The sequence below is a fragment of the Eptesicus fuscus genome, chromosome 13, assembly GCF_027574615.1.
Source record: "Eptesicus fuscus isolate TK198812 chromosome 13, DD_ASM_mEF_20220401, whole genome shotgun sequence".
In the NCBI taxonomy this organism is placed as follows: domain Eukaryota; kingdom Metazoa; phylum Chordata; class Mammalia; order Chiroptera; family Vespertilionidae; genus Eptesicus; species Eptesicus fuscus.
The window spans coordinates 1,601,215-1,619,053 of NC_072485.1; the positions used below are offsets into that span (position 1 = coordinate 1,601,215).

The 17,839-nt window shown below is 64.1% G+C and overlaps 1 protein-coding gene across 3 annotated transcripts in view; it reads right to left on the bottom strand.

Annotated features, from left to right (window-relative positions):
* PHLDB1 (pleckstrin homology like domain family B member 1) overlaps positions 1-16,296 on the bottom strand; it is a 46,603-nt gene extending 30,307 nt beyond the window's left edge. The window contains exons 1-6 of one of the 3 annotated variants that reach the window (XM_054725162.1): positions 16,228-16,296; positions 11,457-11,536; positions 10,461-10,584; positions 9,440-9,610; positions 2,544-2,669; positions 249-1,594 (exon numbers count right to left, since the gene is read on the bottom strand). In XM_054725162.1, coding sequence (XP_054581137.1) covers positions 249-1,594; positions 2,544-2,669; positions 9,440-9,610; positions 10,461-10,584; positions 11,457-11,516 — 1,827 coding nt within the window. In that variant the 5' untranslated portion in view covers positions 11,517-11,536; positions 16,228-16,296. Of the gene's footprint in view, positions 1-248; positions 1,595-2,543; positions 2,670-4,935; positions 5,090-9,439; positions 9,611-10,460; positions 10,585-11,456; positions 11,989-16,227 lie in introns of those variants that run through there. The other 2 variants (XM_054725163.1, XM_054725164.1) reach the window with 2 other exon arrangements.
* Between the last annotated feature and the right edge of the window lie 1,543 nt (positions 16,297-17,839).

The following is a 17,839-nucleotide window of genomic DNA, read 5'->3' on the forward strand; positions in this document are numbered from 1 at the left end:
TGCATTAACACAAAAGCTGTGTGACGGAGGAAGTGCAAAATCAGCGTGAGTTTAAAATACAGCCTCACAGGCGTCAGAGGAAGCTCTGCAGGCTCCAGCCCCTGGAGGCCGGTCCCCACGTGCCTCCCGGAGGAAGCGTGAGCAGCCAGGCCCTGCACCCAACCCCTCCCACCCGCACCCCGCCCGCTGGCCTGCCCACATGCCGGGGCCCGCGCAGTGGAGGTCGGCAGCCTCCGGCGCCTGCTCACCAGCCTCTCCATCTCCTGCTCCCGGAGCCGCTCCTGGCGCTGCCGCCGGTGGTACTCCAGCAGGTCGTCCTCGTTGTCGCTGATCTCGGTGATGCTGTTCTTCCGCTCCCGGGGGACCAGCACCTGCAGGTCCCCGCCGGAGAGCTTCCTCTGGGCCCGGGGGCTCTGTCGGGTCACAGCCCCCGGCAAAGAGCCCAGGCTGTAGGCGGGGCTCAGCCGGCCGCTGAAGCTGCCCTTGTGGGGTGCCAGGGACTCCCCGAGGGTGGGCGAGGGGCTCCGTGTCCTACGGCCCCGCGCCCCCAGTGTCAAAGAGAAGTCCTCTGGTGAAGCGCCGTGGGCTGCCCAGCGCCGGGGCCGCGGGCTCTCTGCCACGTCCCTGGTCAGTTTGGGGTCCGGGGTGGGCCGGGAGGGCAGCGGCGACAGAGCCCGTCGGGACAGCGCTGGGCTCAGGGGAGGGAGCTCCCGCAGGCTGTCCGGGCCCCGGCGGCCCAGGCGGGGACTCTCAGAGGGCTGCAGGGTGCGGGGCGCCGGCCCATCCGAGAACGTTCGGCCCACCGACTGGCGTGAGGGGCTGCTTGCCAACCCGCGCTCGGGGCCCGGCAGCTCGCGGAGAGGGCTGGGGGGGCGATCCTGGAGCACACCCATCTTGTTTCGGGGTGCAGGGACCGGAGGCTGGAACTTGGGACTGCCAGGAACACTGGTGGGTTGGCTGTGGGCACCGGAAGCTGGGTATTCACTCAGGCTGACGGCCACCACGGGCAGCTGCCCACCCAGCCAGGGGCTCTCGGTGGCTCTGTGGGCCTCGGCCGGGACAGGAGCGGTGGGGCTGGCGGGCAGCAGACCCCGGAGGCCGGGGCTGGGGGGCCGCTCACGCCCCGCCTTCCTGCCCAGCCGGGGGCTCTCGGAGGGGCGGGCCCCGCTGGGCCGGGACTGCGGGGGCTGCAAGGCCAGGTGGTAACTAGAGGAGCGCACAGGCACAAGCGGGGGCACAGGAGGGGCTGGCTCCTGCCCGCTGGGCGAGTGGCTGGCACAGCTCCCGCTGCTGGCTGGTGAGGAGAGCGGGGAGAAAGCTGGGGAGGTGTTCTCGTAGCTGGAGCCCACGGACATGGCACCGGGGCTGGTCGGGGGCGACAGCAGGTAGCGACCCCCGTTAGCCATCGGCGACAGCGTGGACGCGGCAGCAGGCTTCCTGCCGGCGGCGCCGGGGTCCTCCAGCACCAGGGAGTCCATGATCTCCTGCAGGTCCTTCTCGATGGAGCTCACCAGGGAGCTGTGGCTGGTGTAGGCCGCGGGGCCCTGGGCGGCAGGCTGCGGGGGGTGGTTCCCGTTCACGAGGCTTTCTGACTCTGTGAGGGGGAAACGCACAGATGCCTCGGGCCTGGCCTCGGACTCTGGGGAGATCCCTAAGCGCCAGAGCAAGGCGTCCCACCTCCTCTGAGCAGAGCTGAGCTGCGAAGACTCCGGAGGGGAAGCGGGGAGACCTGCTGTGCAGCCTCACCCGTCCCTGCCCTCGTCCCTGCCCTCGCTTCCCCTCGGTAAGGAAGAGGGTGGGAGGAAGCTTCTGGCTCGCACACTGCGACTTAGGACAGAGTCGGCAGTAACCAGGCACTCTAGGCTGGTCGCTGCCTGCTCCCCAAGTCTGGGCTCCTCCTGCCTTGGTTTCCAGCGGGAAGGCAGGCGGACACTCTGCGGCAGGGGGGGCATGCTACGGAGCTGCCGACGGTTCCAGGAGGGACCTCAGTCGGTAGGACACTAGGGGCTGCAGACACGGCAGCCAAGACCCAGGAAAAAACACCCACCACGCCTCCCGGGCTGAGGGGGAGGAAGGGAAGCTGGGGGGTACTGAACGGGGTGGGGGGTATGCTGCACCCCTTGGTCCAATCAGAGGCAAGGGAGGGGCCTGACACTGCCCGCTGGTCCCTAGAAGCCAGGCTGACCAGCGACTAGTGCAGCTCAGCCCTCCGTGAGCCCGGGCAGCCACGCCAGCGAGAGCCCGCCTGCGCCCTGCCCAGCCCTGCTCAGCCAACCCGAGTGGCCGGAACCACTGCCCCCTCGGCGGAGGGCCTGGATGGCGAGGCTGGGTGAGGGCCGGACAGAGCTAACCAGGGAGCGACTGGGGCCAGGCATCCGAGCCCTGTTCCAGCCAAGCAGCACTTCTTGGATCTCTCCCGGGGCCATGGCAGTGGCAGCCAGCCCGGACCAGGGGTGTTGTCCTGCCCTGACTCTGCCAGTGGCTGGAGGGGGCCAGGAGGGGGACCATCCAAGGGGGCACCGCCCGCCCCAGCGCCTCCCTACCTGGGCCGGGGCTGTAGGGGGGCCCCGGGGCCCGGCCCCCTGCCGGGATCATGCTCTTCATCCACTTGGCTTCAGCGGGGTGATTGAAGCGGAGGAAGGTGGACTGGCCCAGGCACAACATGCAGCCTTTGGAGGAAGAAAACACTTGAACAGCTGGCAGGGCGGCGGCAACCCTCACCCACTAGCAGGCGCACCCCGGGCTCCAGGGAGCCACCCCGCCTGCACTCAGTGTCCCCCACCCACGTCTGACGCAGCGGGGCCCCAGAGCACAGGGCGGAGTGGAAGGAGCACAGGTTTGTGAGTCCCAGACCCAAGGACTCTCCTAACCCTTCCTCTGACAGGTGAAGTCACTTCACGCCCCGAGTTTGGTTTTCTCTTTAGAGAAATGAGGACATGCTGACCTCGGAGAGCAGACGGTACGTGCGAGTGAAAGTGCTCTGTTAGCAGAGAAACTTCCTCGGACAACGTGGGCACCTCGTCCCCTCACCTGAGGCCAACGGGGACCCAGGCCCCTTGGGTGGAAGGGTGAGCTTGAGAGGCAGCCACTCCCAGGATCACAAAAAACTGAGGTAGGAGACGGGGAGAAACCGCAATGCCCCCTCAGGGACCAGAATTTGCCTTGAGATTCAAACAGTGGGCGTGGCCACCACCCTTCCCCTCTGACAATGCACCCTCTGGCCTGATACCCTCCTTCCTGGCGTCTCCCCTGGAATGCAGCCCAGCCCAGGCCCATGGGCCCAGCCTCGCCAGCACATCCCCAGGCATTAAGCACAAGCCCAGTCCTGCTCAGGAAGCGAGTGCACGGAGGGGAGGGCAGCAGGAGCCAGAACACGCAGCCAGGGGCCCGGGAGTGTGCCCGGAGCAGGTGTGCCCGCGGGTGCCTGAACCTGGTGGCAGAGCCCTGCCTCCCGGCCAAGCAGGTGCCAGAGGGACCTGGTGATCCCATCACCCACCCTCCCAATTTCTTCACGCCCCTGGCCCTGGCCCCAGCCGCCTATCTGTCCAATCTGGTGCCACTTGGCACCCCAAGCTTCATGCCAGTCTGAGCCGAGAATGGCAGGGAAATCGACATTCCTAGACGTTGAGACAGTGCAGGCCACGAGGTCATGGGGCATCCCAGGCCACGTGAGTACCTTAGCAGACCCCCCACTGAGAAGCATGTTGCTGGAACCCAGGGCACTGCCTTGGGGATGGGGAGACCTCGCAGACTGAGAAGCCCAGAGCAGATAACCATAGTGGACAAAGCCACCCACTTCTCTGGCACACCCACTGGCCCTCCCAGGCAGGTGGGCACCAGCTATTTGCAAGGCTAATGGGTGATTGGAGGGGGAGCCTTCTTGCCAAGCCACCAATCAGAGGAGCTGACCCCAGAGTAATCATAACGGGAAAATAAGAGCCAACTATCCACCCACCTACTTACAACCGCAGCTGTTTCAGAAACAGCCCTGCCAGGCTCCACCCCACCAGCCAGAGCTCAAGGTCTACAGACCACTCACTCCTAGACTGACTGGCATCAGTGCCCGGCCCGCCCATGGAGGCTGTGGGCACCTAGGAACCCGCGGCCCTGCCCCCTCTGCCCCGCACCCTCCTCCATGCAGGGGGTGTGGCTGTGCTGCCTCTGGACTATAAATAGGCGATGCCAGGCAGCAAGCTGGTCTGTATTAATAGATGAGCAGGAGGGCAGCAGGACGGAGGGCAGCCCAGCTCCTGCCCAAATTAACTTTCTATTTGCACTCAGGGGCCCGGGAGTTGCCTCAACTTCAGTCCTGTGCCCGGCTCGGCCACCCTGTTTCTGGGAGAACCCTCCTCTCTGCCTTCCTGGCCGCACCTCCAAGGCAACCCACCCAGGAAGCCCCAAAATCCACGCATCTAGGCAAAGCTGTGCGGGGGCGGGGGGGGGGGAGGGATCCCCAAAGGCTCAGGGCCCAGTGCTGTGCAGGGGGGAGAGCCGCCCAGAGAGAGAGAGAGAGAGAGAGAGAGAGCGCAAAGCAGAGGGTGGGTCCCATGCCTGAGCGATGCCGAAGGGAAACATCACACACCCTCTCACACAGGCTCACCCTCACTCCCAGGCGGCAGCCGCGGCCCCGGCCACAGGACTAGGGCGGACTGGCCAACGGGAGCTGGGGCGCAGGGCAGATGGGCCTTAGCGCCAGCCCCTCATCCTAACCCTCAGCTCCAGAGGCGGGTCCATGCCCTCCCGCTGGGGAGGGTAAAGTCGCCCCCAGACTCCCATTCAGAAATTTCGGGGCTCACACTTCATCGAGTCTTAGCCTCCAGCTCCCAGAGAGGGGCCCCAGGACCCCTCCCCAGCGGGTCCCCCGCCCCTGCCCTCCCAGCCCGAGGTCTCCCCGCCCCAGGCCTGGGGGCTGCAGCCGGCCAGGCGAGGACTCACCGCTAAGCCGGGACCTCCGGACCGCTGGCCCCCCGGGCTAGAGCCCTCCCGGCCCGGCCAGGCCTTCGGGGGGTGGCGGGGGGCACCGACCTCCCGGCCCCGGCCCGACCCGCCAGCTGCAAGGCGGGCACCGCCACCAGGGCCCGGAGGGGCGGGCCGGCCACCGCGCGGGGAAGGGAGCTGGGGGAGGGACAAAGGAGGGGCGGGGAGAGGAAGTGATGGAGGAGCGGAGGGGGGGGGGGGCGGGGCGGGGCGCGCGGGGGCGGGCGCAGGGGGAGCAGTCGCGGGGAGCGACGCGGGATGCGGGGCACGGGGGTGGGGCCGGGTGAGCCGGACTGGGAGCGATGCGGGGCGCAGCGGGTGGGGGGTTTGCCGGCGGGGCGGGGCGGACCGGGTCCACGCACCCGAGAGGAACTGGACGGAGCTCCCAGGGGTGCAGCCACTGCGGGACCAGGTCCCTAGCCCCCGCGCCCCCTTCCTCTGCCGCCCCTGCTCCCACCCTCGCAGCAGCTCACCCCACAGCCGGGCCAGACCCAGGCGCTGCCCCTTCCCAGCCCGGCCGCCCGGGCCCTGGCTCCTCCCAACCTCGGCGCCCGCGGGGCTGGCCCAGCAAAGCGCCCCCCACCCCCGCCCCCGCCCGGCGAGGCGCATCCAGGAGCCCCTGGAGGCCGAGGTTCCGGCGGCCAGCGCCTCCCCAGCCGGCCCGGGGTCCCAGAGACCGGCCTCTGCACAGCAGGCGCTCGAGGCACACGCTGTCTCAGACCCGCGCCACGTCAGCGGTCAGCCCCATCCTGGCTCTCAGATGCACCCCAGGCCCAGGCGCCATGCGGACACCCTGCTGCTCAGCCCCTGGAGACACTGCAGTCAAAGGGCACCTCCTCCAGCGTTTCCACCTGCTGAGCACCTGCCCACGCCACATCACTCACGCTCACACGTACTCACATGCACTCACACGCATGCACAACGCTCACACCCACACATACACTCACGCACTCATACACGCTCACACTACACTCACACGCTCACATGCACTCACGCTCACATCCACACACTACACTCACACCCACTCACTACACTCACGCGCTCACAGCACTCACACCCACTCACTATACTCACGCACTCACACGCACTCATGCGCTCATAAGCTCACACATGCACACGTGTCTGAGTCCCCTTCTGAAGGAAGAAGGAAGAAGGAAGGACCATGTAGGGTCAAATGCACAAAAAGGGAAGCCTTTAAACAAACTCTCCTCAGGAAGAGTGATTCATCCGTCTGGAAACTGGGATGGCCACAGGGGCGACTGGCCCGAGGGTGAAAGAGGGAGGAGGCAGGCACAAGAAGTGGGAAGCTCCGAGTCTTTGCTTTTCCTCTTCTTCCTTTGAGCTTCATGAGTCAAGATCTTTCTCAGTTGGAGACTTCACTCCCATTTCGCAGGAGGAATAATTGATCTCTGGGTGGGAGAGGAAAAGGCTGCCTGTCCTGGATCCCAGAGGGAGATGGTGAGATAACCCAGGATGTGGCTCCCCAGCCCTGTCCCGGGGGCCGCCTAGGCTGGCCTCACACAGGCCCCTGCCCAGCAATGAGGGCCGTAGGGAGAGGGGGAGACCTGGAGACACGGCTGGGCTACAGCAAAGCTGGGAGTGGCTGGGGCCCTGCTGTCTAGACAGCCTGGCCCTGAGTGTGTGGCTTCCGAGGGGCTCCCCTACTCTGTCTCCTCACAGACCTTTCATGTGGCCTGGCCCTGGGTCCCAAGGTAGGGCAGCCCAGCCCCACACGGAGATTCCTCCTCGTTTCCTGGTCCTATTCCCAGCTCCACCTCTTGCTCCGCAGAGAAGAGGGCAGGGTAGGATGTGCCAAACTCCCGGGCACGGGCGTGGAGTCAGGGTCTTTCTGGCTCCCTCCCTCCAGGCTCCCATGTCCGCAGCTCTGGCGAAAGGCTGGCATCTGCTTTCTGCTCACCTCCCCCACCCGTGGCCCAGGCATATTCCTCTGGGAGCCTGTCCCTGTCAGGTCTGCCAGGCATGGTGTGTGCCACCCCAAATAGCTGGGCACAGTGCCCGGAACGATGCACCTCAGGCCTGGCCCGGCCAGAGCGGGCTCCTTGTTATTTCTAGGGCAGCCTTCTCTTTTCCAAAGATGAGGGCACCCTCTCCAAGGCTGGCTCGGGGGAACCAGACAGGGAAAATGATCCTCTTGCACGTACACCCAGACAGGCATGTGGCCAGTGGGCCCTCATGTACACACGGGAACACGCACAGGGACTTGGTGCCATCGGTCCCGAGTTCCCTCCTGCTCCCCCTTGAGCACCCTCCTCTATAAACACAGGGAAAGACACAGCACAGAGCTACGTACGCCCAGAGCCACAAACATCCGGAGACACATCAACACACTCCAGTTACACAGACACACAGAGAGCATGTCCACCCCCGCGCCGCCCCGTTTCCAGGGAAACGCACTCCCAAGAATGTCCGGAGTGGGGCCAGGCAGGGCGGGCTGGGTGCCTTGCTCCAGAGATGAGACAAGGAAACCCTCAGCTCCTGGAGCCCGGGGAGGGGGGTGCTGGGGAGAAGAACACCCATTCCTTTGTGCCTCTGCCTACCCCTCCCAGGCCGCCCAGCTGCTGGGACAGGCAAGCCTGGACACAAGGCTATAGGGATGGGAGGGCGCAAAAGGGAAGGGGGCTGGGGTCAGAAGAGAGTGGGAGGGTATGCAATGGGCAGGGTAGGCTTTTGGCTACAGACGAGTTGGGAGTCATGGGGGTCACAGGAAATGCCTGAGAATTCCATCTTGGGCCAGGCCCTCCCTCTTCTCCTCTTCTCAGGAAACTAAACGAGGCACTGGCCCGCCTGGGCCTCCGTTCCTCCACCCTGCTCACCACACGGGGGGATGTTCTTGCCCATGAGTGTGAGGGGTTGCGGGTGGGAGGAAGTGCTCGGTCTCACTTCCATGCTCCCAGCTCCTGGGAAGATGGTCCCTCTGAGACTGAATGAGACTATCAGATGGCCTCACAGCCAAAGTCCCAGCTCACGGGCTCCCGCTCTCACCCAGAGTCAGAGACCTGGAGCCCGAAGGAGACAGGGCTTGCCTGCTGCTGCTGCTGGGCCTGCCTCCGGGTCACTGTCTTCCCAACACACTCCCCAGGCGGGAAGAAGGGAGCAGGGCCAGGTTGGGTCTCCTGGGTCAGCGGTGAGGGGAGGAGCATGTAGAGACCCCGAGGGGTGGGAACAGAAGGAGAGAGGGGAGCAGTGGGGTTCCACTGCAAAGGAGCTTCTAGCTAGTCAGAGGTGAGAGTCCCCAGAGAGTGGTTCCAGGACCCCAGTCCTGCTCAGAGCCAGGTCAGCAAAGCTCTGTGAGCCCACCTCTCCCCACCCACACCTGCTTTCCTCATTCCCTGACACTGATGCCCAGGGCAACACACTGGTTCTGTCCAGGTGCCACCTGGGCCAACCCCTTCCTGGTCTGCTGGTCACCATGGTGACTGGGCCCAGTTTCAAAGCCAGCTCACACAAAGAGTGGCCCATTGCTTTGGGCAGCAAGGTGCTCACTGTATTCATGACCCCAAAGCTGCTATCAGCATTTTCTTCTTTTTCTTTTTTTGGTATTGTTGTTAATCCTCACCTGAGGATATTTTTTCATTGATTTTTATTTTTTTTTAATATATTTTATTGATTTTTTACAGAGAGGAAGGGAGAGGGATAGAAAGTTAGAAACATCGATGAGAGAGAAACATCGATCAGCTGACTCCTGCACACCCCCTACTGGGGATGTGCCCGCTACCAAGGTACATGCCCTTGACCTGAATCGAACCTGGGACCCTTCAGTCCGCAGGCTGACGCTCTATCCACTGAGCCAAACCAGTCAGGGCTTTTCATTGATTTTTGAGAGAGTGGAAGGGAGAGGAGAGACAGAAATGTCACTGAGAGAGACACATTGAGAGGCGACCTCCTGCACGTGCCCCCACTGGGGCTGGAGCCTGCAACTGAAGTATGTGCCCTTGACGAGAATCAAACCTGGGACCCTTGAGTCCGCAGGCTGATGCTCTATCCACTGAGCCAGACTGCCTAGGGCAACATTTTCTAATAGGAGTGGGCATGTCCCCAGATTTTGCCCTTCCCCCTCCCTGTCAGGGGGGGTGTCCTCCTCTCCCCACCTCTCCAGCTTTCCAGAGCACAGCTCCCTCTGGCACCGGGGACAGCGCCATTGTGCCCACACCACTGCTCCAAAGGCTCTCCCCAACAACCCCTGTGCACACAGGCTGCGCTCCTCTGGGGCGGGGGGGGGGGGGGGGGGGGGAGGAAGGGGGAGGGTGGCCGAGAAGAAAAGCAGGATGAGACAAGTGGCTGCGAGAGTCTGGGTCTGGGCTGTTGCTTGGGCACATCAGGTGCAGTTGAACACCCCACCTCCAATAGGGCAGTCACCATGGCAACCACCCTGCAGGCTTCCCCGGCACCTACCACGCACAAGCTTTTAAAACAAGACCCTCCGCTAGGAGGCGTCACTCACCCTGAGTGAGCCGGGTGGGCTGCCGGACAGGGAGCCCGTCAATGGCACAGGCATTGCCGCACGGGTAGAGGGTGAGGGTGCCCCGCAGGTTCTCGATGTAGCAGTGCTCGGGGGCCAGGCCCGGCCCCTGCAGGGCGACGTCCTTGGCCGAAGAGCCAATCACTGTCCTCCCTAAAGACAGGAGGCAACTGAGTCAGAGGGTTTGCCCCGCCCCAGGAGGCAGAACAGGGCAAGGAGAACCGTGATGGCCATGGGCTTCCACCTCCTACTGCACGAAGGGTCCCTGCCCGCGGCCGCCCTCCGGGCCCCTTAGCCTGGGGGAAGTCTGTGGCAGCGGCTCTTCGCAGGCAGAGGAAACTCCGGGCCAAAGGCGGGAAGGCCCAGAGGGCACAGCAGGGTCCAGGCCCACACCCCCACACCGGCAGAGAAGGGCACTTCTTTCCTGCACACCTTCCTTAGCCCCCTCAGTCCGCCACCCCCCACCACACGCCCCTCTCTTCTAAGTCTCCCTCCTTCTCTCCCTCCTTCTGCCACCTGCAGCCCTTGCCCTCCCTCACTCCCTCTCCCCAGTGCGGCCTCCCCTCTGCTTCTGTCTGCACAGACCCTCCCCTGGCAGAGCCCCCGGCCTGGTATTTGCAGAATGTGGGGAATGTCGCATCACCCAGGCAACCAGGAGGGAAGAGGAAGCGGGCCTGAAGGGCTGTGCCAGGGCTATCTTGCGGGAGCTCTGCCCCCACTTCCCTCTTCCCTTCTGCACTGGCACCTGCTCCCATGCCAGGCACCGCCCGGAGCGGGCCCCTCGCCTCTGGGCCACCCTGGTTGCTAAGAGCACCGGGCTCGCCTGTTCCAGCGCTCTCCTCCCTGTGTCTAAAGGGACTTTAATCCCAGTCGTGGAGCCGGACCATCAACCAGAGAGGGCAGGCTGTCTGGGGAGGCGACCACCGCCAGCAGGTAGCAGAGGGGCTCACACAGGCCTGGCCCGGGGCAGGCACGTGTCCAAGGACGGAGCGGCCTCACTTACCGTCCTCCAGAGGCACCAGGGTGATGGCTGTGCTGAGCCGCCCGCTGCCCAGGCTCACCAGGTGCGGCTTGTCCGTCTGCACCTTCAGCCCTTTGCCCGTCTCAATCAGGTCCAAGGGGCCTTTCTGCAGGCAGGGGGCGGGGAGCTCATCAGAGACCCCAGGCCAGCACCTCAGCACCCAGCCACACTCCCACCAGCCCCTCTCTAGCCCTCACCCTCCGAAGGGCTCTGAGGGTGGTGAGGGTTTAGCACACAATCTTGCACTGAGCACCATTCCACTCAAGTGTAATTAGATCTGGATCTAGGCCTCTAGCTCCTCCCACCAGACTTATCTCAGGTCTTGGCTTAACTGTCCCTTTTGTCTGTTAAGACAGAAACAAGGAGAAAGTAAGGGGAGTGGAGAGGCCCTGGGTGAGAGGAGGGGGTACTGGAGAGGAGGGCCCATCAAGGCTTGTCCGGCATGCCCTAGCTGAGTGAACAGAGCGCCGGCCTGTGGACCAAAGGGTCCCAGGTTCGATTCCAGTCAAGGGCACATACCTCGGTTGCAGGCTCCTCCCCAGCCCTGGCCCTGGTCAGGGCTTGTGCAGGAGGCAACCAATCCATGTGCCTCTCTCACATCAATGTTTCTCTCTGTCTCTCCCTCTCTCTTCCACTCTTTCTAAAACATCAATGGAAAAATATCCTCAGGTAGGGAGTAACAAAAAAAGATAAGTCCACAGACTTGTCTGTGGCAATCCACTTGGCCAGCGCTTGGCAGGGTTAAGGAGAGAAACACAGCTCAGAGTCCAGCTGGAACCCTTCCTGGCTTTCCGAGGGTGTTTTCTGGGTAAACCAATTAACCCGATTCAGATAGACACTCGCCTGTTAACAGGCTCGGGGCCTGGGAAGGCAGAGAGGAACTGCTGTTCTCATTCTTGGGCTGGGACCACGGTGGACAGAGGAGCCGAACTCATCTTCACCAACAGCCCTCTTGCCCCAAGGCCCGACCCAGCTCACCTGCACCATTGCTGGGCTCTTGCATCCAGGGCCGCCCTGGTTCCTGGTGAGCGTGTCCATGGTCCTGGTCTCTCGAGCTCCTGGGGACACAGCAGAAAGCAGGTGCGGTGGAGGCAGGGCAGGAAAGGGGAAGGGGCGGGCTCCGTGGCAGGGCTAGCACTGCCATCATCACTCCCAGCTCCTGATGCTGCAGGAGACACGGGGCAGTGCATCTCCAGCCACAGCGGGGCTCCCGCACCGTACCAGGCCTGACCCTTGCCCCCATAACCACAGAAAGCCCTGGAAGGCCCAGCATGCATTTCTGTGCTTCCCTTCCGTGGACACCCAGCACCAGGCCGTGGCCGCGGAGGACCCTCAGACACCTGGAGCGGAAGCAGGGTGGGAGATGTACCCGGGTGGGGCAGGGGAACCCAGCGCCCCTCCCAGGACACTGCAGCCAGAGGGCACCAGGGCTGAGCTAGGAGCTCCCCCTTCCTTCTCCTTTTGTCCCTTTTCCCAGGTGGCCACACTAGGAGCTTTTCTCGTTTTTTTCTTTTTTTTTTTTTAACTTTTATTTATTGATTTGAGGGAGGGGAAGGAAGAGGGGGGGAGGGAGAGGGGGGGGGAAGTGGGAGGAAGGGAGAGAAAGAAATAGAGAGAGAGAGAGAGAGAGAGAGAGAGTTGCTGTTACACTTATGCGATCATTGGTTGATTCTTGTATGTGCTGACCTGGGATTGAACCTGAAACTTCAAGTATCTGGACAGCCCTCTAACCGACCAAGCTACCGGCGAGGGCCAGGATCTTTCCTTAAAGGAAAAACTTGCCCGGCTGGTGTGGCTCAGTGATTGAGCGTTGACCTATGAACCAGGAGGTCATGGTTCAGTCAGGGCACATGCCCGGGTTGCGGGCTCGATCCCCAGTGTGGGGCGTGCAGGAGGCAGCTGATCAGTGGTTCTCTCTCATCATTGATGTCTCTATCTCTGTCTCCCTCCCCCTTCCTCTCTGAAATCAAGAAAGATAGCTTTCGAAGAAAAAAAAAGGAAAACTCAACCATTCTATCTCTGTAAGTCTCAACTCCTGCACCCTCTCTTCTCCAGAAAGCAGTCTCCCCCGGCATGATGAGAAACACACACACACAAGCCTCAGAGGGGACCGACATGGGAATACAGGACGGGGGACCGGAGCCCGGGTTGGTGCCGCAGGAAGTGTAGGTCCTTAGGACCAAGCGTGAAACAGAGCCAGAGCCAGAGCCTCCAAAGCCCACCCGCCTCTTCCTCTCTGGTCACATCCCTGGTTCCTGCGAACAGGAAGGAGGGCCTCTGGGCACTAATGTGCAGCCACGAGCCCATTCCTTGACCAGCTTGCTAATGGGAGGGCGTATTTGCTGCTGGCCTGACATTGGGGAAGCTGAGAAAAACGGCTGCAGGCAGGACCCCTCCGCTCTCTGCCAGCGTCTCCGTCTCCGGGTGCTGAGAGAGCAGTCAGTCGGGGCAGGAGCCACATTCCAGGGAGCGTCTGCCCCCAGCAGTGGCCCCGACGGCCTTACCCACAGTTCCCAATTTCACCCTGCCGGGGCCATCTCGGCCACCATCTCCACCCCAGCTGGTGGAAGAGGCCAGGCCAGAACAGCGCCTGGGAGAGGGAAGGCAGAGGCCATTAACCCGCACCAAGGCCAACGTGGCTGGCACCTCCCAGGGGATCTGGTGACAGGAAACATTTTCCAGGGACGGAGGGTGCCACGCCGTTTCTCTCAACTCAGGGAGCCACTCAGCCTCCTGGGCGGGAGGAGAGGCAAGAGGCCCTGGGCTGAGAACGGGTAGTTTCTATAAAAGCGGGGGTAAGGAAACAAAACGTAAAGGTGAGGGAAAGGCACATCATTTAGCACCTGACCCCATTCTTCTTCTTTTTTTTTTAAATATATTTTTATTGCTTTCAGAGAGGGAGAAGGAGAGAGAGATAGAAACATCAATGATGAGAGAAAGTCATTGATCAGCTGCCTCCCGCATGCCCCACACTGGGGATCCAGCCCGAAACCCGGGCCTGTGCCCTGACCGGGAATCGAACCTTGACCTCCTGGTTCATAGGTGGACGCTCAACACTGAGCCACACCGGCCGGACTAACCCTGTTCTTTATCATTTATTAGCTGTAAGATCTTGGACAAGTTACTTAACTTGTCTCTGTCAGGTCATCCTCTGAGATTGGAATAATGGTTTTTAAAAAGGCAGGGATTTAGTGCTTGCCTGGAATGGGGAAGGACTAATAAATAAATGGACACAAGATTTCTTTTTTGCCCAATAGGAGTATTCTAAAATTAAATCGTGATGATGGTTGCACAACTCTGTAAATATACTAAAAATAATCTAATGTGCACTTAAATTAAATGAATCTTGTTGTATACATCACACCTCCATGAAACTGTTAGTTTAGAAAAAGACTGTCTGGAGATTCAGGTTTTTATTAAGTGAAACGCTGTGAAGTGCAAAGCACTATAAACAACATACAAATATAAAGTTATACTGTGAGTTTCATGGCCTTGAACAAGTCACTTCACCTTCGTGGGCCTCGGCTCCACCTGCCCAGCGTGTCACTACTGCCTTGGGAGGCAGCTGAGGGTGTGCTCTGCTCACTTATTACCCAAGTCCTGCCCGGCGCCCGGCTCAGCGGAGGGTCCGGGTTCCATCCCATCGCTCCCGGGGCAGGAGGCAGCCGATCAACGATTCTCTCTTCATTGATGTTTCTCTCTCTCTCTCTCTCTCTCTCTCTCCCCCTCTCCCTCCCTCTCTGAAATCAATAAAAATATATGTAAACTTTTTTTCAAGTGAAGATAAAGATTGTGAAGTGGCGAGGCTGAGGGGAACCCGGGGGAGGGGAGGGGAGCGGAGCGGCGGAGACCGGGAGAGGTGGGCGGACTGGGAGGCGCAGGCTGAGCCGGCGGGAACCGATGGGGGGGGGGGGGGAAGGTACCCCGGAGCCCGCGCCCTGAGCTCGGGCCGACGGGACTTGGACGAGGGTTGGGGAGCCGCCACCAGGAGGCGCCCGGGCCCCACCCCAGGCCAGGGTGGCGGACCCGCCTGCGTCCGACGGGGCCGCGCGTCACCCCGACTGTCCACTCACCCGCCCCGCCCCGGGGCTCCGGCCTTTCGGGGACCCCGCCTCTCCTCGCGGCCAAAACCTGCCCCAGCGAGCGCGCCGGGCTCCGGCCCGGGCGGGGAGGGCGGGGCGCGCGGGCGGCCGAGAACCGCCCTCCGGCCGCGGGCAGATGCCCGAGCGCCTCCTGGGCGCGGGGCGCAGAGGCTGGGCGTCCCGGAGTGACCCCCGTGGGCGAGGCCGGCGCCAGCAGGTGCCGCTCCGGCCCGGCCACTGCCGCCTCCTGGCCCCGAGGGTCAGCGCCCCGCCCGGTCCCTACCGTCCCGCCCAGGGCGGCGTCCGGGGTCGCGCTCGGGGCCTGGGCACCGGACGGGGGTGGAAGAAGGGCCGGGAAGGAGCGGGAGGTCCAGGCCCCAGACCGGGCGTCAGAGGGAAGGTCCACGGCGGGAGGGAAGGCGCGTGGAGGGAGAACGGGAGCGGGAGCGCTGAGGGGCAGGGGGTGGGGAGACGGAGGCCGGAGGGGTCCCCGAGGGTCTGGGCAGCGGCCGAAGCACCGAGGGGCCCGCGGGGGCTGGGAGGCGGAGGGGGCGGCCAGGGGTCCCCACCGTGGGAGGCGGGGCTGGCGAGGCGCCAGCGGCAGGGCCCCGGCTCATTGCCGCGGGCGGGTGGGCGCAGGGAGGTGCCCTCTCCCGCGTCGCGGGCGGCGGGGTGGCCGCCGGCGGGACAAGGCCGCAGTGTTGGGCGCCGCCCCGCCCGCCCGCCGCCCGGGACAAGCGGCCTTTCTTCGGGAGCGAGGAGAAGGCGCCGCTTGTTTGCGCGGGGGGCACGGCGGCCCGGCCCCGCCCGCGCCCCGCAGAGCAGCTGCAGGAGGGGGCGCGCGTGTCCGAGGGCTGCGGGGACTTCGTGGGCGCGGGGTGCAGGGGATGGAGTGGGCTCCCCGCGGCCGGGGCCGGGAGACGGGACGCGCGTGGGAGGCCTCTGACGTGGTGGGAGCTGCCTGTGTGGCCGCCGCGATGAGTCAGCCTCGGGCAGCGTCGCCCCGCCGAGCTAACGGGTCCAGAAGGCGGCCGCGCCCGGCGCCGGGGTCCCCGCTCGCCCCCGCCGGCGCCCCGCCCGGCTCCTCGGAGCAGCCCGGCTGGAGGGGACCCCGCGGGGACAGCATCCGGGCCGCGCGCGGGGCAGGACGCTGGGGCTCTCCCGGTGCCCCGTCCCGCCTCCCGGACGCCAAAGAACGGGGTGCCTCAGGGGAGGGCGGGGAGGGTGCTCCCCATCTCCTGAGTCCACCCAGGAGTCCCTCCCGGACCCCCAGCCTCCGAGCGGCTCGCATCCCCTCCTGGTCCCTCAGGGCGGCCCGACCGGAGTGGGAGCGGAGATGCCCCAGGGGCCCCCTCCGGCGCAGGGGCAAGAGAGGGGTGGAAGGGACCCCGCGGCACATCTGGACGGGGTGGGTCCAGCGCCCCTCCTGGGGCAGAGCGCTCGGGCTCCCCCTGGCGGAGGCGCGGGGGGGGGGGCAGAAGCGCGCGGCTCGCAGAGGAGCGGCTGAGCCCACTCCCCAGAGCCCCTTCGCCCCACGCACTCCCCTGCCCCCCCGTGGGCTTCTTCCGGGCCCCCCAGCCCAGAGCTCACCTGAGGGCTCCACCAGGCCTGGGGCCCGCGCAGCACGCGGAACCCGCGGGCGTCGGGAGGGCAGAGGGTGTCCTTACCTCGAGGAGAGGGCGCGCCGGCCCCGGGTCTGGCCAGGCCGCGCGGCCCCAGACCGGACGCTGCAGCTTTTCCCCGGAGCCGCCGAGGAGGCGGAGGAGAGCGGCCCGCCCCGCCCCTCCGCCAGTCCCCGCCCCCGGCCCCCGGCCCCCGGCCCGCGTCCGGTCGGCTAGGCCAGCGGGAGAAGACGCCCTTGTGGGTCCGGAGCCCAAGGTCCACCCCGCCTTTCCCATAGCAGCACCCCCACCCCCGCCTGCACAGCGACCGCTTTGTTCCGTCCTGCAGCTGGGCTCTCCACCCCCCGCACCCCCTCCCCTCCCGGACCACTCTCCACCCCCAGGTTTCCAGGCTCTTCTGAGAGGGAGTTTTTGACAGTTTCTCCCCCCTCCCCCTCCTTCCCCGTCTTAACCTTAGACGCCTGGCTCTCCGTGGGCTCCCGGGAGCCTCACGGTCCCAGCCCTTCAGCGTACTCAGCACCCTCTCCAGAACGTGTGCTGCGGGCACCCAGGTCGCCCCCGACACCCCTCCTCCTCACCCTCTTCCAAGTCCCACCGCGAAGAGCTGTGAGTGGGTGGATGGCCCTGCGCGGCAGGCTGCACGGCGTCTCCGGGGCCGGCAGGAGAGCACGGGCCAGGGCCGCGCAGGCTGCGAAGCACCGGAAGGCTTCCTGCCGCTCCCGCCCCACCTCCGGGTACAAGCGGAGAGCAGCGGTAGAACACAGCTGAGCGCGCCATCCGGGAGCAGTTTGGGTTCCGGTAGGAGCAGGGGAGAAAATAAGGGCGAAAAGGGGGACCTGAGCACCTGAGAGCCTGGAAACAGCCTGAAGTCCTTCTTCAACCCCCACCCCGAAACCCAACACTGACAGAGGATCCGTACCTGGCCAGGCCAGCTCCTGCCCCAGGAGGCTGACTGGGAGGCCCTGGGGAGCTGAACTCAGCTGGACTGGACCCCTTGAAGGCACCAGAGGGACCCCCGAGACTGTCCCACGCTGCAGGAGGGAGCAGAAAGGCCCAGGCTGGCAGCAATGGCAGCTGGGCGGGTAGCAGAACTAAGTTGTCTTTTTGGGGACGGGCTTTCGTGTGTGTCCTCTCTGCCTAACCCAGGAGCAGCGGGAGGCTGGCCTGCAGGAACCTCGGTCACTTATTGGCAGGGCCAGCTTTAGCTGGGGCCCCACGCAGGAGGCCAGAGCGCACCCCTAGGATGGGGGGGAGGGGAGCCTCTTCCAATTCCTCTTCATGTTGTTGGAGCTTCCTGAGAGTATTTTGACCCTGGCCACCTTTCATGAGGCAGATTACAACAGAAATCTTCAGACTCCTCTTGTCAGAGAAAAAGAAGCACCCAAACTGTGTCCTCTGTGCCAAGACGCAGCCTTTGCGGGGAGGAGCTCAGACTGGGAACCTCAGAGGCTTTGCATGTAAGTCACCGTGTCCAGCTCTCCTGGACAGTCTTGGTGGGGAGGAATCTCGGAATCCGCGGGCCTGCCACAGAGACAACTGGTGCTGAGGCAGGGAGCTGAAATAGCATCAGCTTTTCTCTATCCTCCCGGACCAGGGACCAGGGGCCAGGGACCCGGATCCCACGCTGAGGCTGTGCCGTGTCCCAGTTCCTGCTGTC